We start from the raw sequence: 23,127 nt of genomic DNA on the forward strand, positions 1-23,127 counted from the left end.
TTATAATCTAAAAACGTATCCTAGAACAGCAATACTACTCTGAGACACTCGATGAATACAAACTCTGGTTCGTTGTTGAGTTTAGTTCTTGTGAATATGATAAACTGCTCTGTAATGTGGTTTTAATCAAGCTGCTCTGTAATGGGGTTTTAGAGTGGTTTTAATCAAGCTGCTCTGTAATGGGGTTTTAGAGTGGTTTTAATCAAGCTGCTCTGTAATGGGGTTTTAGAGTGGTTTTAATCAAGCTGCTCTGTAATGGGGTTTTAGAGTGGTTTTAATCAAGCTGCTCTGTAATGAGGTTTTAGAGTGGTTTTAATCAAGCTGCTCTGTAATGGGGTTTTAGAGTGGTTTTAATCAAGCTGCTCTGTAATGGGGTCTTAGAGTGGTTTTAATCAGTGGACAAAGTCCTCTACCATTCTACTATCTCAGGACAAGCTTCTGAAGTGAATGTATGACATGTTTTTATGCATTTAATTTGAAGTTTTTGCCACCTGTGTTTTACAGTATATGTTCTGCATGTGTTTGAACCATCTGAGCCTCATAAAGTGGTTTCATCTGACCAAGCAATCTTTGTTGACAACTGATTTGGTTTGGGATCTGTTTTTTTTGGTTTCTTTTCCTACACAAACAAAGGGGCTCATCCAATCCTAGGCTTATCTTTCCTTCCTCCCTTCCTTGAAGTAATATTTACTAATTAGAATTTCTAAATGGCTGGAGAGGTGAAAGGTCATCTGGTGGAGCCCTTGCGTACACCTTCTTTGGTAGGGTTTTAGGGAATTGGGGGGGGGGGGGACCAACAACATACAAAACAAAAAATAATTGTCAATCAAGTTTACTCGCAGCCCTCCGCAGACCCAGAGACCTGAGAGGACGTCACTGCTCCAGCAATGGACAGCGATGTCTCCATGGCAGCCAAACCACTTTCGCTCAGCATAAGAGACATGTTGAACAGTTCTAATCCTACAATCTCTGCTTCTTTAACCCTTACTGGCCATTCAGGGAACTTATGTACAAATACTTCCCATCACAGTTGAGGCATTCAACGTCATCTTCTTTCTCAAAATAATCACTCATGTCCATCTCTCTGCAAACATTCATCACATGTCCAAACGCTTTGCAATTGGAACACTGCAGCACCATGGGGACCAATGCCCTCATAGGGAACCTCATATATCTTATCTAAGTGTAGGGGGCCCTTGCATACACCTGTCCAATCAGTGATTACTTAAAGGAAGGGAGAAATTGTATTTATTTAACTACACAAGCCAGTTGAGAACAAATTCCTATTTACAATGACAGCCTACACCGGCCAAACCCGGACGACGGTGGGGCAATTGTGTGCCGCCCTATGGGACGCGTTGTATCACAGCCGGATGTGATTCAGCCTGGATTCGAACCAGGTACTATAGTGACACCTCTTGCACTGAGATGCAGTGCCTTAGACCGCTGCGACACTCGGGAGTCCAAGGAAGACAGAGTGCACTTTGAAAGAATTGGAATGGGGCCTGTGATTTCAACACACAGGAGTGCTTGATGTGAATGGACCATGATGGTTGGATAACAGTACTGTCACCTGTCCAGCAGATGGTGGAGAGACCCTTTATGCTTGAGAGGGTTTGGTGATTGACCATCTTTCTAAGGTAGCTTATATAGGCACAACTAAATAAACCTTTCTATTAGGCGGAGCATGATTGTTCCTTAAAGACAGGGAGGAAAAGGCAATCTTTTAGGTCATAAATATCTTTACTATAATTAAATGTCTGACTTCTAGTGGAACCCAGGGTGCATTCAAAATGGCACCACATTCCCTATATAGTGCACTAGGGCCAACAGGACTCTGATCAAATGTAGTGTACTACATAGGAAATAATAGGGTGCCATTTCTGACTCAGTCACAGTAATGGGTAAAGGCTTGTCCATGATGAAGGGTTGGTTGTACCAGTTGATGACTGGTATGATGCAGTGACAGATACCGTCTGGGGAAAATGTCTCCTCTTTTGAATAAAGTGTTTAAACACATTCATTAAATTGATCCCACTTGACACACATTTGTAGAATCAACGCTGTTTCCACGTCAGTGCCCAGTGGGTATTCTTACAGTATGTACACTACATGGCCAAAGGTACATTCACATTTGTGAATTCGGCAATTTCAGCCACACCCGTTGCTCACAGGTGTATACAGTTGAGCATACAGCCATGCAATCTCCATAGACAAACATTGGCAGTAGAATGGCCTGTACTGAAGAGCTCAGTGACTTTCAACATGGCACAGACGTAGGATGCCACCTTTCCAACAAGTCAGTTCATCAAATATCTTCCCTGCTAGAGCTGCCCTGGTCAACTCTAAGGGCTGTTATTGTGAAGTTGAAACCTCTAGGGGCGGCAGGGTAGCCTAGTGGTTAGAGTGTTGGACTAGTAACCGGAAGGTTGTGAGTTCAAACCCCCGAGCTGACAAGGTACAAATCTGTCGTTCTGCCCCTGAACAGGCAGTTAACCCACTGTTCCCAGGCCGTCATTGAAAATAAGAATTTGTTCTTAACTGACTTGCCTGGTTAAATAAAGGTAAAAAAAAAAAAAAAAAAAAAAAAAAACAACGGCTCAGCTGCGAAGTGGTAGGCCACACAAGCTCACAGAACAGGACTGCCGAGTGGTAGACCACACAAGCTCACAGAACGAGACCGCCGAGTGGTAGGCCACACAAGCTCACAGAACGGGACCGCCGAGTGGTAGGCCACACAAGCTCACAGAACGGGACCGCCGAGTGGTAGACCACACAAGCTCACAGAACGAGACCGCCGAGTGGTAGGCCACACAAGCTCACAGAATGGGACCGCCGAATGGTAGGCCACAAAAGCTCACAGAACGAGACCGCCAAGTGCTGAAGCGTGTACAGCGTAAAATTGTCTGTCCTCGGTTGCAACACTCCCTACCGAGTTCCAAACTGCCTCTGGAAGCAACGTCAGCACAAGAACAGTTCATCGTGAGCTTCATGAAATGGGTTTTTATGGCCTAGCAGCCGCATACAAGCCTAAGATCACAATGCACAATGCCAAGCGTCGGCTGGAGTGGTGTAAAGCTCGCCGCCATTGGACTCTGGAGAAGTGTAAACACATTTTCTGGAGTGATGAATCACGCTTCACCATCTGGCAGTGCGACGGACGAATCTGGGTTTGGCGGATCCCAAGAGAATGCTATCTGCCCCAGTGCCTAGTGCCATCTGTAAAGTTTGGTAGGAGGAATAAGGAGGAGGAATAATGGTCTGGGGATGTTTTTCATGGTTCAGGCTAGGCTCCTTAGTTCCAGTGAAGGGAAATCTTAACGCTACAGCATACAATGACATTCTAGACAATTCTGTGCTTCCAACTTTGTGGCAACAGTTTGGGGAAGGCCCTTTCCTGATTCAGAATGACAATACTCCTGTGCACAAAGCGAGGTCCATACAGAAATGGTTTGTCAAGATCAGTGTGGAAGAACTAGACTGGTCTGCACAGAGCTCTGACCTCAAACCTATTGAACACCTTTGGGATGAATTGGAAAGCCGACTGCGAACCAGGCCTAATCGCCCATCATCAGTGCCCGACCTCACGAATGCTCTTGTGGCTGAATGGAAGCAAGTCCCCACAGCAACGTTCCAACATCTAGTGGAAATCCTTCCCAGAAGAGCGGAGGCTGTTATAGCAGCAAAGGTGGGACCAACTCCATATTAATGCCCATTATTTTGGAATGAGCTGTTCGATGAGCAGGTGCCCACATACTTTCGGCCATGCAGTGTATTTCCTCTGTTTGTAGTTCAATAATGTCAACCCTCCCCATGGATCTATCTGATGAAAAGCCCCTACCACTGAACTACAATGAATAATATGTGAACATCTACAGATACCTAGGTGTCTGGTTAGACTGTAAACTCTCCTTCCAGACTCACATTAAGCATCTCCAATCCAAAGATAAATCTAGAATTGGCTTCCTATTTCGCAACAAAGCATCCTTCATTCATGCTGCCAAACATACCCTTGTAAAACTGACCATCCTACTGATCCTGACTTTGGTGATGTCGTTTACAAAATAGCTTCCAATACTCTACTCAACAAATTGGATGTAGTCTATCACAGCGCCATCCATTTTGTCACCAAAGCCCCTTATACTACCCACCACTGTGACCTGTATGCTCTCGTTGGCTGGCCCTCGCTTCATATTTGTCGCCAAACCCATTGGCTCCAGGTCATCAATAAGTCTTTGCTAGGTAAAGCCCCGCCTTATCTCAGCTCACTGGTCACCATAGCAACACCCACCTGTAGCACGTGCTCCAGCAGGTATATCTCACTGGTCACCCTCACAGCCAACACCTCCTTTGGCTGCGTTTCCTTCCAGGTCTCTGCTGCCAGTGACTGGAACGAACTGCAAAAATCTGAGTAACTAGAGACTCATATCTCCCTCACTAACTTTAAGCATCAGCTGTCAGAACAGCTCACAGATCATTGCACCTGTACATAGCCTATCTGTAAATAGCCCACCCAACTACCTCATCCCCATATTGTTTTTTTGTTGTTGCTTCTTTGCACCCCAGTATCTCTACTTGCACATTCGTCTTCTGCACATCTATCACTCCAGTGTTTAATTGCTAAATTGTAATTATTTCGCCACTATGGCCTATTTATTTACCTCCCTAATCTTACTTAATTTGCACACACTGTATATAGACTTTTCTATTGTGTACGTTTGTTTATTCCATGTGTAACTCTGTGTTGTTTGTGTCGCACTGCTTTGCTTTATCTTGGCCAGGTCGCAGTTGTAAATGAGAACGTGTTCTCAACTAGCCTACCTGGTTAAATAAAGGTGAAATAAATAAAAAATACACTACCTTTGTCTGTCTGGATAAACCAGATATTTATCATTACAACCAATCAGAATAGATATGGATAAACCAGGTAGTTATAGATTAACCCGGTAGTTATAGACAAACCAGGTAGTTATAGATAAACCAGGTAGTTATAGATATGGATAAACCAGGTAGTTATAGACAAACCAGGTAGTTATAGATATGGATAAACCAGGTAGTTATAGATAAACCAGGCAGTTATAGATAAACCAGGTAGTTATAGATAAACCAGGCAGTTATAGATAAACCAGGTAGTTATAGATAAACCAGGTAGTTATAGACAAACCAGGTAGTTATAGATAAACCAGGTAGTTATAGATTAACCAGGTAGTTATGGATAAACCAGGTAGTTATAGATTAACCAGGTAGTTATAGATTAACCAGGTAGTTATAGATATGGATAAACCAGGTAGTTATAGATAAACCAGGCAGTTATAGATAAACCAGGTAGTTATAGATAAACCAGGCAGTTATAGATAAACCAGGTAGTTATAGATAAACCAGGTAGTTATAGATATGGATAAACCAGGTAGTTATAGATAAACCAGGTAGTTATAGATAAACCAGGTAGTTATAGATATGGATAAACCAGGTAGTTATAGATAAAACAGGTAGTTATAGATAAACCAGGGAGTTATAGATAAACCAGGCAGTTATAGATATGGATAAACCAGGTAGTTATAGATATGGATAAACCAGGTAGTTATAGATAAACCAGGTAGTTATAGATATGGATAAACCAGGTAGTTATGGAAAAAACAGGTAGTTATAGATATGGATAAAACAGGTAGTTATAGATATGGATAAACCAGGTAGTTATAGATATGGATAAACCAGGCAGTTATAGATAAACCAGGTAGTTATAGATATGGATTAAACAGGTAGTTATAGATATGGATTAAACAGGCAGTTATAGATATGGATAAACCAGGCAGTTATAGATAAACCAGGTAGTTATAGATATGGATTAACCAGGTAGTTATAGATATGGATAAACCAGGTAGTTATAGATATGGATAAAACAGGTAGTTATAGATATGGATTAACCAGGTAGTTATAGATATGGATAAACCAGGTAGTTATAGATAAACTAGGTAGTTATAGATATGGATTAACCAGGTAGTTATAGATATGGATTAACCAGGTAGTTATAGATATGGATAAACCAGGTAGTTATAGATATGGATAAACCAGGTAGTTATAGATAAACCAGATAGTTATAGATATGGATAAACCAGGTAGTTATAGATAAACCAGGTAGTTATAGATATGGATAAACCAGGTAGTTATAGATATGGATAAACCAGGTAGTTATAGATAAACCAGGTAGTTATAGATATGGATAAACCAGGCAGTTATAGATAAACCAGGTAGTTATAGATATGGATAAACCAGGTAGTGATGGTTTATCCATGACAGCCTAGTGGGTTAACTGCCTTGTTCAGGGGCAGAACGACAGATTTTTGCCTTGTCAGCGCGGGGATTTGATCTGGCAACCTTTCGGTTACTGGCCCAACGCTCTAACCAGTAGGCTACCTGCTGTGGTTCACACATAATGTGCTGAATAAAATGTAGATGTATGTATTGTATGTTGTAAGTCTGTACACAGTGTAAAGTACTTTAAAGTATTACTTAAGTCATTTCTTGGGGTATATGTACTTTAATTTAATACTGGTATTTTTGGACAACTTTTACTTCACTACATTCCTAAATAAAATTACATTTTGAATGCTTAACAGGACAGAATAATGGTCCAATTCACACACTTATCAAGAGAACATCCCTGGTCATCCCTACTGCCTCTGATCTGGACACTAAACAGAGAACATCCCTGGTCATCCCTACTGCCTCTGATCTGGAGGACTCACTAAACAGAGAACATCCCTGGTCATCCCTACTGCCTCTGATCTGGAGGACTCACTAAACAGAGAACATCCCTGGTCATCTCTACTGCCTCTGATCTGGAGGACTCACTAAACAGAGAACATCCCTGGTCATCCCTACTGCCTCTGATCTGGAGGACTCACTAAACAGAGAACATCCCTGGTCATCCCTACTGCCTCTGATCTGGAGGACTCACTAAACAGAGAACATCCCTGGTCATCCCTACTGTCTCTGATCTGGAGGACTCACTAAACACACATGCATAGTTTGTAAATTACTTCTGAGTGTTAACGTGTGCCCCTGGCTACCATAAATAAAAAAAAACAAGAATGAATCTGGTTTGTTTAATATACTTGTAGACTTTTACCCAAGTAGTATTTTACTCAGTGACTTTCACTTTTACTTGAGATATTTTTTATGAAGGTATCGTTACTTTTACTCAAGTATGACAATTGGGTACTTTTTCCACCACTGTTTGTACGTTGTTTAAGTCATGAGTAACTTTTTTTGTTTTGTTAATCAATTTATGTTATTTGTTGTTAAACGAAAACGTTTGTCTAAATGGTAGGCTCTGAGACCATGCGGCACATGCCATCATCGGCGTCAAAGATGATCTATTATATTGACAAGAAAGCCGAGGGACCGCTCAAACTACATGTCCTCAATTAGTGAAGACAAGTGAGATCAGGTGGGCCCATTGTAGCCACTGAGAGGGTAGACATGCGTGCGAACTGAGTCGTTTTTCTTAAAGTTTCCGAAATGTCACGTGCACCCACTTATATCAGTACATCTGTAACAGACATTACGAAATGTATATTCGATCAAATAAGCCTCACGTAATTCGACACTCTCGTAGGTTTTAGCTCACGGAAACAGAGCGGAGTAAATCCTCTCGCTTCTCTTCCTCTCTGTTGGCGGCCATAATAAACCCCTGTACGTGAAATCAGTGGATGAGAGACGGTTGAGGAACACGGCCGTAACAATCTATTTTTCAGTATCAAGACGCGTTTCTCATACATCTATATATTTTTTCTCTCGAGAACTGACATTATTTACGTGGATATAATATTATGGTGTGAAGATGGCCTGACGGCCGGGGACGGAATGTTAATCTCACCAACGCTTCTCCAATATAGCCGCGTTGACCAGTATCTCTACTCCTGGGACTTGAACATGGATATCGCCGATGGAGCGGAGGATCTTTCCTTGGAGGAGATTTTATCGTTGTACAGCCAGCCGATCAACGAAGAGCAGGCATGGGCTGTTTGTTACCAATGTTGCAGAACTTTGGCTCGGAAACACCGCAGGAGAAATTCCCAGACTTCTGTCTCATCTGTTGGGGATTTGACGAGAAGAATTGAAGGACCTGGCGATGTACGGATTCTGAGAGATGGAACAGTTCAATTGCACCACCAAGACAGCGAAGGTAAACAACACAATGTCTGTCAAAATATTCATACATTTTGGTCCTACTAGCCTTTTTTGATTACTATCTAGGGTCCACTATTTGCATTATTACCTAAGGTGAAAATATCTAAGTGATTAGGATACATTTCCATTGGATACAAAAATATTTGTATTTATAATTCCAGAATCCGTGGTGATAATAAAAGCTATACTTTCCTCTCGCACCCAAGGACAAGCGTTTGGAGACATCCTGCACCAACCAGAGTGGCCATATTGTTTATTTCTGCCATGTGTTGAATTGGTTTACAGACCTGCAATGCATTTTGTTACGCAAGTCAGTTAAGAACACATTCTTATTTACAATGATGGCCTACCAAAAGGCCTCCTGCGCGGGACGGGGGCTGGGATTAAAAATATGACAAAACGCATCATGAGGAGAGACACCACAACACTACATAATAAGACCTAAGACCGCAACATGGCATGGCAGCAACACCACATGACAGCACCGCACCGCATGGCATCAACACAGCACCTCACCGCATGGCAGCAGCACAACATGGCAGCAGTACATGGTACAAACATTATTGGGCACAGACAACAGCACAAAGGGCAAGAAGGTAGAGACAACAATACATCACGCAAGGCAGCCACAACTGTCAGTAAGAGTGTCTATGATCGAGTCTTTGAATGAATAGGTTGAAATAAAACTGTCCAGTTTGAGTTTTTTTTCAGCTTGTTCCAGTCGTTAGCTGCAGCGAACTGAAAAGAGGAGCGACCCAGGGATGTGTGTGCTTTGGGGACCTTTAACAGAATGTGACTGGCAGAACTGGTGTTGTGTGTGTGTGTGTGTGTGTGTGTGGAGAGGGGAGTGAGGCCTAAGAGGGTTTTATAAATAAGCAACCAGTGGGTTTTGCAATGGGTATACAGAGATGACCAGTTTACAGAAGAGTATAGAGTGCAGTGATGTGTCCTATAAGGAGCATTGGTGGAAAATCTGATGGCCGACTGGTAAAGAACATCTAGCTGCTCGAGAGAACCCTTACCTGACGATCTATAAATTATGTCTATGTAATATAGCATGGGTAGGATGGTCATCTGAATCAGGGTAAGTGGTGGCTGCATCCTATTATGGGTGTACTTGTCATCAGGAAGGACTAGGGAGTTGTTTTTTTTAATAAAAAGGAACAGAATAGAGCTAAGCAGAGGAGATAATGTAGAGTAAGTCAAGGGGTATGAATACTTTCTTTAGGCACCGTATATATTTATTTTGCCCAGGCAGCTGATAACGGTCGCTAGGTCTGTACTATCAATACACTTGTGTCCGTGGACGACCTCTTACAAAAAGCTTCCTCCATTCAGGTTGTAAGGCATCATTCTCCTCCAAACTCTTCTGGATACGACCCTTCATCTCAATTTCCACCTAGAATGACATACCCAATTCTAACTGCCTGTAGCTGAGGACCTGAAGCAAGGATATGCATATTATTGGTACCATTTGAAAGGAAACACTTTGAAGTTTGTGGAAATGTGAAATGAATGTAGGAGAATATAACACAATAGATCTGTTGCATCATCTTTTGAAATGCAAAAGAAGGCCATACATAGAGAGAGGAAGCTGTGGATAATTTGTTGTCCACAACAGAGCAACGGTGTGTGTGTGCCAAGTTTCAGACTGATACATTCAAGAATGAGAGCGCTACATAATATTTAGTATGAAGTGTCCCAAATGTGGGCGATTTAAGTACAGTACATAGAAACATGCTATGTTCTCTATAGTATAGTTTTAGTTTACACACTCCCAGGAATGTCATACATGATGGATCATTAGCTTCCCTACATAAAAGGTACTAATAAGAGACGCGACCAGGGTGTCTGTAGTGAAGCCTCTTGCACTGAGATGCAGTGCCTTACAGGCTGACCACACAGATTGCTTTGTGCGCTGCAAAATACATTCAGAAATCTGTTATTCAATTATTGCACCCACGCTGCTCGCACGCAGCAACGAGCGTCTGCGTTGCCAAGGGCTAAAATAGAAATCAGTTCTATTTCTGACGCAGATCGCGCTGCAAGTCCTGCCTCTCACGTCTTGTCATTGGTTTATAGAAGCAGGTACCCACGTGCCATCTCCTCATTGGGTATACCCACGCGGGTGACTGAAACGAACGAAGTCGGTGGTGGTAATACACCTAATTTATGAAAGTTGCTAATCGCAATATAAACTCAAGAGAAGAAAAAGCCTGGAAGGAAGAGATGACTAGAAACAATTCTGTTGGCCATTTTATGTGTGGATTAATTGGTGGAGTAGAGGACCTTGTGCATTTCATGTAAAATAACAACTAAATTTGTCCGGGGATATAAACATTATCTAGCAACAGCAAGCTAGCTAAATGGGACAAATAAGCTAACAAGCTAAATTGCCATAAATGTTACATGCTTTTCAACCTGTCCCCAAATTAATAGAATTGGTTCAGAGTTTGTTTTGATATATTTAACCTGCGTGTCGTGACCGCGTTTGGTGTCGGGGGACAAAATACATTTATGCATGATGGTGCACGCGCGCAGCCGGTTTGGGTTCCGTGTTAGACCGCTGCGCCACTCGGGCAGATAAGGGCCAAGTTAGCAGCCACCACTGATCTAATGCCATAGGTGCGCAAACCACACAAAGTGAAACAATTCTTGTTAGAGTATTTAGAACACCCACTGTCCTCTAAACAAGATTGTGCTGCTGATGCCAAGTCCCATAGCAGTCTATTTCTGCTGTGAAGTAGACGGTAACAGCACAACTAGTGCAAGTGATGGGAGATGTCTTGTGGCACAGTGTACAACGATGCCTCCCTGTTGTGCTCTTTTGGCCCTAAGGTACATTCAGGTCTGCAGTTAGGTATTTTGGCAGGGGTGGGTGTGGAGCCAGAGACAGCAGCAGGGGTCAGACTGGAAGAACCAGTTCCTACATTTGAATGACTGGGTGATGGAGGACTTGAATTGTGGTGTCTTTGGAGTCCCAGAGGTCATCGGAGTCTCTACCATGATTTAAAAATCAGTTTTCTGAGAACTTAGGATGTTGCACACCCTTCGCTGAATGCAGTGTGCAATGTCCTAAATTGTCCCAAATTTGTAAAATGCTGGTGGATTTATTTTATTAGGACTGTATACGTTTCTTTCTTTTTCTTCTTCTGCCGGCTCGACATAAAGCTAGTTAGTGTAGGTAGCATAAACATAACCACATATGGATTTACATCCTAACGTCTCAATGCAAAGTGATGTAACTTTTTTATTTTTATTACATAAAACTGATCAGAATGCCGACGTAACACCCTAAAACAAATATTTGCGGTGTGTGATGTAATATGCTGGACCCGGCAAGCCAGCGGTGTGTGATGTAATATGCTGGACCCGGCAAGCCAGCGGTGTGTGGTGTAATATGCTGGACCCGGCAAGCCAGCGGTGTGTGGTGTAATATGCTGGACCCGGCAAGCCAGCGGTGTGTGGTGTAATATGCTGGACCCGGCAAGCCAGCGGTGTGTGATGTAATATGCTGGACCCGGCAAGCCAGCGGTGTGTGGTGTAATATGCTGGACCCGGCAAGCCAGCGGTGTGTGGTGTAATATGCTGGACCCGGCAAGCCAGCGGTGTGTGGTGTAATATGCTGGACCCGGCAAGCCAGCGGTGTGTGGTGTAATATGCTGGACCCGGCAAGCCAGCGGTGTGTGATGTAATATGCTGGACCCGGCAAGCCAGCGGTGTGTGGTGTAATATGCTGGACCCGGCAAGCCAGCGGTGTGTGGTGTAATATGCTGGACCCGGCAAGCCAGCGGTGTGTGATGTAATATGCTGGACCCGGCAAGCCAGCGGTGTGTGGTGTAATATGCTGGACCCGGCAAGCCAGCGGTGTGTGGTGTAATATGCTGGACCCGGCAAGCCAGCGGTGTGTGGTGTAATATGCTGGACCCGGCAAGCCAGCGGTGTGTGGTGTAATATGCTGGACCCGGCAAGCCAGCGGTGTGTGGTGTAATATGCTGGACCCGGCAAGCCAGCGGTGTGTGGTGTAATATGCTGGACCCGGCAAGCCAGCGGTGTGTGGTGTAATATGCTGGACCCGGCAAGCCAGCGGTGTGTGGTGTAATATGCTGGACCCGGCAAGCCAGCGGTGTGTGGTGTAATATGCTGGACCCGGCAAGCCAGCGGTGTGTGGTGTAATATGCTGGACCCGGCAAGCCAGCGGTGTGTGATGTAATATGCTGGACCCGGCAAGCCAGCGGTGTGTGATGTAATATGCTGGACCCGGCAAGCCAGCGGTGTGTGATGTAATATGCTGGACCCGGCAAGCCAGCGGTGTGTGGTGTAATATGCTGGACCCGGCAAGCCAGCGGTGTGTGGTGTAATATGCTGGACCCGGCAAGCCAGCGGTGTGTGGTGTAATATGCTGGACCGGCAAGCCAGCGGTGTGTGGTGTAATATGCTGGACCCGGCAAGCCAGCGGTGTGTGGTGTAATATGCTGGACCCGGCAAGCCAGCGGTGTGTGGTGTAATATGCTGGACCCGGCAAGCCAGCGGTGTGTGGTGTAATATGCTGGACCCGGCAAGCCAGCGGTGTGTGATGTAATATGCTGGACCGGCAAGCCAGCGGTGTGTGATGTAATATGCTGGACCCGGCAAGCCAGCGGTGTGTGGTGTAATATGCTGGACCCGGCAAGCCAGCGGTGTGTGGTGTAATATGCTGGACCGGCAAGCCAGCGGTGTGTGATGTAATATGCTGGACCCGGCAAGCCAAACTCCAACAGAAATAACTTTTAAATCAAATCGTTTGCGCTCGTGACTACTGGTTTCAATGTAAATTTATACCAATTTACAAGTAAATATTTCATGAATTTATTGTTACAAATCCGCTTGCAAGGTTGCTAGCCAACTATCCTGCTAACGTTAGCCCTACTGGCCTGCTAACGTTAGGTAGCACTGCATGAGTCGGCCAGTTGCTATCAATGCCTAGCTTACAGCTACATTAAAGTAAACCAAAGTTTTGGAAATGCATAACACCATCTAACCAGTTGTCAAATGATGTTACCGGAGTATGCACAGTTGTCTTAGCCAGCTAAAGTTAACTGGCTAGGCTGTCTAGCAGGCTAAAATAACTAACTAGCCCAGCTAGCTAACCACCACGGTCTACATTGCGAAGTAGTAAGCCCGAGAACAACTAGTCTAGTACAGGCAGGAACCCACCGAACACAACAATGGTTATCAATTTACATGGGTATCAAAACGTCACGCCAAGGTAAGCCTACACAAGTGTTTACTAAAATTCCCTTCAGGTAAAATGAATGGTAGAAAAACATTTGGAACCATTTCCCTGTTTGACCCCTAGGTTTTATGACTTCACAGTGGGGCTCAATCACAGCCATTGAACTGTCACTGTTTTTTTTTAAAGTCATGGTGAAATCCAGAAAGGTTTTCTTTCCTCTCTGACAACTGAGTTAGTGATGCACCATTCAAAGTCTAATTTATAACTTCACCATGCTCAAAGGGATACTCACTTAATTTTTTCATTTTTTACCCATCTACTGTACCAATAGGTGCCCTTTACGAGGCATTTGAAAACTTCCCTGGTCTTTGTGGTTGAGTCTGTGTTTTGAAATTCACTGCTCGACTGAGGGACCTTACAATTATCTTTATGAGTGGGGTACAGAGATGAGGTAGTCGTTCAAAAATCATGTCAAACACTTTCACACAGTGAGTCCATGCAACTTATGTGACTTGTTAAGCAACATTTTCCTCAATTAATTTAGGCTTGCCATAACAAAGGGCTTGAATAATTATTGACTTGAGACATTTAAACTTTAAATATGACATTTTCAGTTTTAAATGTGTAAAAATGTAAACAAACTACTCCAATTTGACATGGGGTGTTTTGTGTCAATTGTAATCAATTTTAAATTTGGGCTTTGTGAGTGTGGAAATCCTCTTGTGCTTTTTGAGGTGGAACCATCCACCTCTGGCACTGGGCTTGTTTTCCTGTTTGCACTGTTCCCCCCTCTGCCACACACACAACCTCCACTCTCTCCCCCTGTTGATACACAACACTAGAGGCCATTAGCTAGTGAGACATAATGTGACACCGGCTGGTTTCTGTTGTCTTTTGGGTTGTCAAACCTACGTAATGTCACGTCCAGAGCACAGTCTCTAAGTGTGCTTTAGACACCTTTCATAAGACCAGGCATCAGAACATGAAAAACAACCTTCCCTTTTGACTGAATCAGAGCCTGAGTGAGGTATTTTGGCAAGGAACGTCTGCTTGTCCTGCCGCTGATTATGTCAAGATGAGAAAGACGTGAGGTTTATTAGGCAGATGCCTAGCGCTAGCTAGTTCAGGAGGTTACTACCAGACCAGACCATAGCAGAGTGTTAGCTAGTTCAGGAGATTACTACCAGAGCAGAGCGTTGGCTAGTTCAGGAGGTTACTACCAGAGCAGAGTGTTGGCTAGTTCAGGAGGTTACTACCAGAGCAGAGCGTTGGCTAGTTCAGGAGGTTACTACCAGAGCAGAGCAGAGCATTGGCTAGTTCAGGAGGTTACTACCAGACCAGAGCGTTAGCTAGTTCAGGAGGTTACTACCAGAGCAGAGCAGAGCGTTGGCTAGTTCAGGAGGTTACTACCAGACCAGAGTGTTAGCTAGTTCAGGAGGTTACTAGCAGAGCGTTGGCTAGTTCAGGAGGTAACTACCAGACCAGAGCGTTAGCTAGTTCAGGAGGTTACTACCAGACCCGAGCAGAGTGTTGGCTAGTTCAGGAGGTTACTACCAGACCAGAGCAGAGTGTTAGCTAGTTCAGGAGGTAACTACCAGACCAGATCGTTAGCTAGTTCAGGAGGTTACTACTAGAGCAGAGTGTTAGCTAGTTCAGGAGGTTACTACCAGAGCAGAGCGTTGGCTAGTTCAGGAGGTTACTACCAGACCAGAGCATTAGCTCGTTCAGGAGGTTACTACCAGAGCAGAGCGTTAGCTAGTTCAGGAGGTTACTACCAGACCAGATCGTTAGCTAGTTCAGGAGGTTACTACCAGACCATACCAGATCGTTAGCTAGTTCAGGAGATTACTACCAGACCAGATCGTTAGCTAGTTCAGGAGGTTACTACCAGAGCAGAGCAGAGCGTTGGCTAGTTCAGGAGGTTACTACCAGACCAGAGTGTTAGCTAGTTCAGGAGGCTACTACCAGACCAGAGTGTTGGCTAGTTCAGGAAGTTACTACCAGACCAGAGTGTTGGCTAGTTCAGGAGGTTACTACCAGAGCAGAGTGTCAGCTAGTTCAGGTGGTTATGGTTATGTAACCCATAGTCTGTTAGCCCTGGGGAATAGAGCAAAGTCTGACGGTCACCCAGGCAACCAGTGCTTAGACCTATCTGATCAATGACACTGCTCTTTAGACTTGTCTGAACAATGACATACTGACTGTCGCAGCAAGGGCCTATCTTTCAGACAGTAGAAGGCATTTGCATTCGCACCGTGCTTCTACACCTGCATTGCTTGCTGTTTAGGGTTTTAGGCTGTGTTTCTGTACAGCACTTTGAGATATCAGCTGATGTACGAAGGGCTATATCAATACATTTGATTTGATTTTGCATTCTGATTCAGGCCAGAAGGAATTGGACAAATCAACCTTGGAGATTGTTTCAGTATGTCTGGCTCTAGTGACGCAATTAATGCATACATATAGCTGCACTAAAGATCAATCTGTAGAATGAAAATGGCTCTCACTCCCCCTCATTGCTGCATCTACAGCAGTGTCTGAATACCCACTGTGGTTTAAGAGAAGAGAAGGGTAGGGGTGAGAAGAGCTAGCAGGAGGGGGAGGTAGAAGGAGGGGGATTGAGGGGGGGGGAGATGAAGAGAGAGGGGGAGGTAGGAGATGGAGGGGGAGGGAGATGAAGAGAGAGGGGGAGGCAGAAGGAGATGAAGAGGGAGGCAGAAGGAGATGGAGGGGGAGGTAGAAGGAGATGGAGGGAAGAGGGAGGGGGAGGTAGAAGGAGATAAAGAGAGAGGTAGATGGAGGGGGAGGTAGGAGATGGAGGGGGAGGTAGATGGAGGTAGAATGAGGGGGAGGTAGAATGATATGGAGGGGGAGGTAGAAGGAGGTAGGAGATGGAGGGGGAGATGAAGAGAGAAGGGGAGGTAGAAGGATATGGAGGGGGAGGTAGAAGGATATGGAGGGGGAGGTAGAAGGATATGGAGGGGGAGGTAGATGGAGGTAGGAGGGGGAGGTAGGAGATGGAGGGGGAGATGAAGAGAGAAGGGGAGGTAGAAGGATATGGAGGGGGAGGTAGAAGGATATGGAGGGGGAGGTAGAAGGATATGGAGGGGGAGGTAGAAGGAGATGAAGAGAGAGGGGGCGGGAGATGAAGGAGGGGGAGGTAGGAGGGGGAGGTAGGTAGGAGATGAAGAGAGAGGTAGATGGAGGGAGAAGGAGATGGAGGGGGAGGTAGAAGGAGGGGGAGGGGGGAGGTAGAAGGAGATGGAGGGGGAGGTAGAAGGAGATGGAGGGGGAGGTAGAAGGATATGGAGGGGGAGGTAGAAGGAGATGAAGAGAGAGGGGGCGGGAGATGAAGGAGGGGGAGGTAGGAGATGGAGGGGGAGGTAGGAGGGGGAGGTAGAAGGAGATGGAGAGATAGGTAGAAGGAGATGGAGGTAGAAGATGAAGGAGATGGAGGTAGAAGATGAAGGGGGAGGTAGGAGATGGAGGGGAAGGAGGGAGGGAGAGGTGGAAGGAGATGGAGGTGGAAGGAGATGGAGGGGGAGGTGGAAGGAGATGGAGGAGGAGGTAGAATGAGGGGGAGGCAGAAGGAGGGGGAGGTAGAAGGAGATGGAGGGGGAGGTAGAAGGAAATGAAGAGAGATGGAGATGGAGGTAGAAGATGATGGAGATGGAGGTAGAAGATGAAGGAGATGGAGGTAGAAGATGAAGGAGATGGAGGTAGAAGATGGAGGGGGAGGTAGGAGATGGAGGGGGTGGAAGGAGGGGGAGGTGGAAGGAGATGGAGGGGGAGGTGGAAGGAGATGGAGGGGGAGGTGGAAGGAGATGGAGGGGGAGGTAGAAGATGGAGGTAGGAGATGGAGGGGGAGGTAGAAGATGGAGGTAGAAGATGGAGGTAGGAGATGGAGGGGGAGGTAGGAGATGGAGGGGGAGGTGGAAGGAGGGGGAGGTGGAAGGAGATGGAGATGGAGGGGGAGGTAGAAGGAGGGGGAAATAGAAGGAGATGGAGGGGGAGGTAGAAGGCGATGAAGAGAGAGGGGGAGGTAGAAGGAGATGGAGGGGGAGGTAGAAGGAGATGGAGGGGGAGGTAGAAGGAGATGGAGGGGGAGGTAGATGGAGGGGGAGGTAGAAGGAGATGGAGATGGAGGGGGAGGTACAAGGAGATGGAGGGAGGTAGGAGGAGATGGAGGGGGAGGTAGAAGGAGAGGGAGGGGGAGATAGATGGAGGGGGAGGTAGAAGGAGATGGAGGGGGAGGTAGATGGAGGGGGAGGTACAAGGATATGGAGGGATGTAGAAGGGGGATGGGGAGGTAGGAGGGGGAGGTACAAGGAGATGGAGGGGGAGGTAGAAGGAGATGGAGGGGGGGTTAGATGGAGATGGAGGGGGAGGTAGAAGGAGATGGAGGGATGTAGGAGGGGGAGGTACAAGGAGATGGAGGGGGAGGTAGAAGGAGATGGAGGGGGAGGTAGATGGAGGGGGGGTAGATGGAGATGGAGGGGGAGGTAGAAGGAGATGGAGGGGGAGGTAGAAGGAGGGGGAGGTGGGAGGGGGAGGTAGAAGGAGGGGGAGGTAGAAGGAGGGGGAGGGGGAGGCAGAAGGAGATGGAGGGGGAGGGGGAGGTAGATGGAGATGGTGTGGGAGGTAGAAGGAGATGAAGAGAGAGAGGGGGAGGGGGAGGTAGGAGATGAATAGGGGGAGGGGGAGGTAGAAGGAGATGAGGGGGAGGGGGAGGTAGAAGGAGATGAAGAGAGAGGGGGAGGTAGAAGGAGATGAAGAGAGAGGGGCAGGTAGGAGATGGAGGGGGAGGGAGGTAGAAGGAGGGAGAGGGAGAAGGAGATGAAGAGAGAGGGGGAGGGAGAAGGAGAGTGGGGGGGCACTGGCGTCATGTCTCCAGCTAACAGATGGCCTGTGTTCTCTTGTTCAGGACTGTGTGTGTGTGTGTGTGTGCGCGTGTGCGTGTGTGTTCTCTCTTGTTCAGGACTGTGTGTGTGGTATAGTGTCTTCCACTATAAATCGTAAGGCAAGGTCCTTTACTCTGAGCCGAGGTCATTTGCAGCCTGAATAGTTCAAGGTGATTCAGTCTTGATTTTGGCTTTATTTTATATTTATTTGCTAAGCTGCTGCAGTTGGAGAAATTATTTAATTGAGAAGTTATTGAGGATCTGATGAACACAGCTTTGAGACCGGTTTCCTTTTCATGGGTAGTGTAGTATTCTCCATGTAGAATAGTTAGTGCTACAGCAGTATGTTAGTGTAGAGTAGATAGTGCTAAAGCAGTATGTTAGTGTAGAGTAGATAGTGCTACAGCAGTATGTTAATGCTACAGCAGTATGTTAGCGTAGAATAGTTAGTGCTACAGCAGTATGTTAGCGTAGAGTAGATAGTGCTACAGCAGTATGTTAGTGTAGAGTAGATAGTGCTACAGCAGTATGTTAATGCTACAGCAGTATGTTAGTGTAGAATAGATAGTGCTACAGCAGTATGTTATGTAGAGTAGTTAGTGCTAGAGCAGTATGTTAGCGTAGAGTTGTTAATGCTATAGCAGTATGTTAATGCTACAGCAGTATGTTAGTGTAGAGTAGTTAGTGCTACAGCAGTATGTTAGCGTAGAGTAGTTAATGCTACAGCAGTATGTTAGCGTAGAGTAGTTAGTGCTACAGCCGTGTTAGTAGTTAGTGCTACAGCAGTATGTTAGTGCTACAGCAGTATGTTAGCGTAGAGTAGTTAGTGCTACAGCAGTATGTTAGCGTAGAGTAGTTAGTGCTACAGCCGTGTTAGTAGTTAGTGCTACAGCAGTATGTTAGTGCTACAGCAGTATGTTAGCGTAGAGTAGTTAGTGCTACAGCAGTATGTTAGCGTAGAGTAGTTAGTGCTACAGCAGTATGTTAGTGTAGAGTAGTTAGTGCTACAGCAGTATGTTAGTGTAGAGTAGATAGTGCTACAGCAGTATGTTAGTGTAGAGTAGATAGTGCTACAGCAGTATGTTAGTGTAGAATAGTTAGTGCTACAGCAGTATGTTAGCGTAGAGTAGTTAGTGCTACAGCAGTATGTTAGTGTAGAGTAGATAGTGCTAGAGCAGTATGTTAGCGTAGAATAGTTAGTGCTACAGCAGTATGTTAGTGTAGAGTAGTTAGTGCTACAGCAGTATGTTAGTGTAGAGTAGTTAGTGCTACAGCAGTATGTTAGTGTAGAGTAGATAGTGCTACATCAGTATGTTAGTGTAGAGTAGATAGTGCTACAGCAGTATGTTAGTGTAGAGTAGATAGTGCTACAGCAGTATGTTAGTGTAGAGTAGATAGTGCTACAGCAGTATGTTAGTGTTGAGTAGATAGTGCTAGAGCAGTATGTTAGTGTAGAGTAGTTAGTGCTACAGCAGTATGTTAGTGTAGAATAGTTAGTGCTACAGCTGTATGTTAGTGTAGAGTAGATAGTGCTACAGCAGTATGTTAGTGTAGAGTAGATAGTGCTAGAGCAGTATGTTAGCGTAGAGTTGTTAATGCTATAGCAGTATGTTAGCGTAGAGTTGTTAATGCTATAGCAGTATGTTAATGCTACAGCAGTATGTTAGTGTAGAGTAGTTAGTGCTACAGCAGTATGTTAGTGTAGAATAGTTAGTGCTACAGCAGTATGTTAGTGTAGAGTAGTTAGTGCTACAGCAGTATGTTAGTGCTACAGCAGTATGTTAGTGTAGAGTAGTTAGTGCTACAGCCGTATGTTAGCGTAGAGTAGTTAGTGCTACAGCCGTATGTTAGCGTAGAGTAGTTAGTGCTACAGCAGTATGTTAATGCTACAGCAGTATGTTAGTGTAGAGTAGTTAGTGCTACAGCCGTATGTTAGTGTAGAGTAGTTAGTGCTACAGCAGTATGTTAGCGTAGAGTAGTTAATGCTACAGCAGTATGTTAGCGTAGAGTAGTTAATGCTACAGCAGTATGTTAGCGTAGAGTAGTTAGTGCTACAGCAGTATGTTAGCGTAGAGTAGTTAATGCTACAGCAGTATGTTAGCGTAGAGTAGTTAGTGCTAATGCAGTATGTTAGCGTAGAGTTGTTAGTGCTACAGCAGTATGTTAGTGTAGAGTAGTTAGTGCTACAGCAGTATGTTAGTGTAGAGTAGTTAGTGCTACAGCAGTATGTTAGCGTAGAGTAGTTAGTGCTACAGCAGTATGTTAGTGCTACAGCAGTATGTTAGCGTAGAGTAGTTAGTGCTACATCAGTATGTTAGTGTAGAGTAGTTAGTGCTACAGCAGTATGTTAGCGTAGAGTAGTTAGTGCTACAGCAGTATGTTAGCGTAGAGTAGTTAGTGCTACAGCAGTATGTTAGCGTAGAGTAGTTAGTGCTACAGCAGTATGTTAGCGTAGAGTAGTTAGTGCTACAGCAGTATGTTAGCGTAGAGTAATTACTGCTAAAGCCGTATGTTAGTAGTTAGTGCTACAGCAGTATGTCAGCGTAGATTAGTTAGTGCTACAGCAGTATGTTAGTGTATTATTCTCCATGTATGTAGTGATGCTGCTGTCTGTATGTATGTAATGATGATGATGCGGTGACGTTTGAAACGCTATTAGCACGCTAACTAGCCAGCCATTTCACTTCAGTTACACCAGCATCATCTCGGGAGTTGATAGGCTTGAAGTCATAAACAGCGCAATACTTGACACAAGGAAGAGCTGCTGGCAAAACGCACGAAAGCGCCTGCTTCTGCCTACAGTCAGATTATATGCAACACAGGACACGCTAGATAATATCTAGTAATATCATCAACCATGTGTAGTTAACTAGTGATTTATGATTGATTGTTCTTTATAAGATAAGTTTAATGCTAGCTAGCAACTTACCTTGGCTTACTGCATTCGCGTAACAGTCAGTCTCCTTGTGGAGTGCAACGAGAGAGAGGCAGGTCATTATTGCGTTGGACTAGTTAACTGTAAGGTTGCAAGATTTGATCCCCCGAGCTGACAAGGTACAAATCTGTCGTTCTGCCCCTGAACAAGGCAGTTAACCCACTGTTCCTAGGCCGTCATTGAAAATAATAATTTGTTCTTAACTGACTTGCCTAGTTAAATAAAGGTGTAAAAAAAAAAAATTGCCGTCCAAAAATACCGATTTCCGATTGTTATGAAAACTTGAAATCGGCCCTAATTAATCGTCCATTCCGATTAATCGGCCGACCTCTAGTATGTAGTGATGCTGCGGTGGTAGGGTATGTGTGTATGTAGTGATGCTGCAGTGGTAGGGTATGTGTGTATGTAGTGATGCTGCAGTGGTAGGGTATGTGTGTATGTAGTGATGCTGCAGTGGTAGGGTATGTGTGTATGTAGTGATGCTGCAGTGGTAGGGTATGTGTGTATGTAGTGATGCTGCAGTGGTAGGGTATGTGTGTATGTAGTGATGCTGCGGTGGTAGGGTATGTGTGTATGTAGTGATGCTGCAGTGGTAGGGTATGTGTGTATGTAGTGATGCTGCAGTGGTAGGGTATGTGTGTATGTAGTGATGCTGCAGTGGTAGGGTATGTGTGTATGTAGTGATGCTGCGGTGGTAGGGTATGTGTGTATGTAGTGATGCTGCAGTGGTAGGGTATGTGTGTATGTAGTGATGCTGCAGTGGTAGGGTATGTGTGTATGTAGTGATGCTGAAGTGGTAGGGTATGTGTGTATGTAGTGATGCTGCAGTGGTAGGGTATGTGTGTATGTAGTGATGCTGCAGTGGTAGGGTATGTGTGTATGTAGTGATGCTGCAGTGGTAGGGTATGTGTGTATGTAGTGATGCTGCAGTGGTAGGGTATGTGTGTATGTAGTGATGCTGCAGTGGTAGGGTATGTGTGTATGTAGTGATGCTGCAGTGGTAGGGTATGTGTGTATGTAGTGATGCTGAAGTGGTAGGGTATGTGTGTATGTAGTGATGCTGCAGTGGTAGGGTATGTGTGTATGTAGTGATGCTGCAGTGGTAGGGTATGTGTGTATGTAGTGATGCTGCAGTGGTAGGGTATGTGTGTATGTAGTGATGCTGAAGTGGTAGGGTATGTGTGTATGTAGTGATGCTGCAGTGGTAGGGTATGTGTGTATGTAGTGATGCTGCAGTGGTAGGGTATGTGTGTATGTAGTGATGCTGCAGTGGTAGGGTATGTGTGTATGTAGTGATGCTGCAGTGGTAGGGTATGTGTGTATGTAGTGATGCTGCAGTGGTAGGGTATGTGTGTATGTAGTGATGCTGCAGTGGTAGGGTATGTGTGTATGTAGTGATGCTGCAGTGGTAGGGTATGTGTGTATGTAGTGATGCTGCAGTGGTAGGGTATGTGTGTATGTAGTGATGCTGCAGTGGTAGGGTATGTGTGTATGTAGTGATGCTGCAGTGGTAGGGTATGTGTGTATGTAGTGATGCTGCAGTGGTAGGGTATGTGTGTATGTAGTGATGCTGCAGTGGTTGTGTGTGTGTGTGTGTGTGTGTGTGTGTATGTAGTGATGCATATTTGGCTAACACTTTTCTTTTCTCTTTCCAGATAAATACAGACCTCCCAACACGTCCTTAGAGGTGAGTTACACGTCAAGGACTGTTTTGGTTTGTCAGATAAGGTTTCTACTGGTAGAGAATTAACCATGTTTCCATTGTTTTAAGGGTGCTTTAGAAACCAAGCTTGAATTTGTTCGCCATCAAGGAGTACTGGTTACTCCGATGAGCCAATGAACAGTCATGTTTCTATGGTTTAATAACACTGAATAAAAGCACT

The 23,127-nt window shown here is 45.1% G+C and overlaps 1 protein-coding gene across 1 annotated transcript in view; it reads left to right on the forward strand.

Annotated features, from left to right (window-relative positions):
* The first annotated feature begins 7,695 nt into the window (after positions 1-7,695).
* LOC139373878 (protein spire homolog 1-like) overlaps positions 7,696-23,127 on the forward strand; it is a 107,882-nt gene continuing 92,450 nt past the window's right edge. The window contains exons 1-2 of the mRNA XM_071114973.1: positions 7,696-8,188; positions 22,900-22,931. Of these exons, the coding sequence (XP_070971074.1) occupies positions 7,867-8,188; positions 22,900-22,931 (354 nt within the window). The 5' untranslated portion in view covers positions 7,696-7,866. The remainder of the gene's footprint in view (positions 8,189-22,899; positions 22,932-23,127) is intronic.

This window comes from Oncorhynchus clarkii, chromosome 18 (assembly GCF_045791955.1).
Source record: "Oncorhynchus clarkii lewisi isolate Uvic-CL-2024 chromosome 18, UVic_Ocla_1.0, whole genome shotgun sequence".
NCBI classification, from domain to species: domain Eukaryota; kingdom Metazoa; phylum Chordata; class Actinopteri; order Salmoniformes; family Salmonidae; genus Oncorhynchus; species Oncorhynchus clarkii.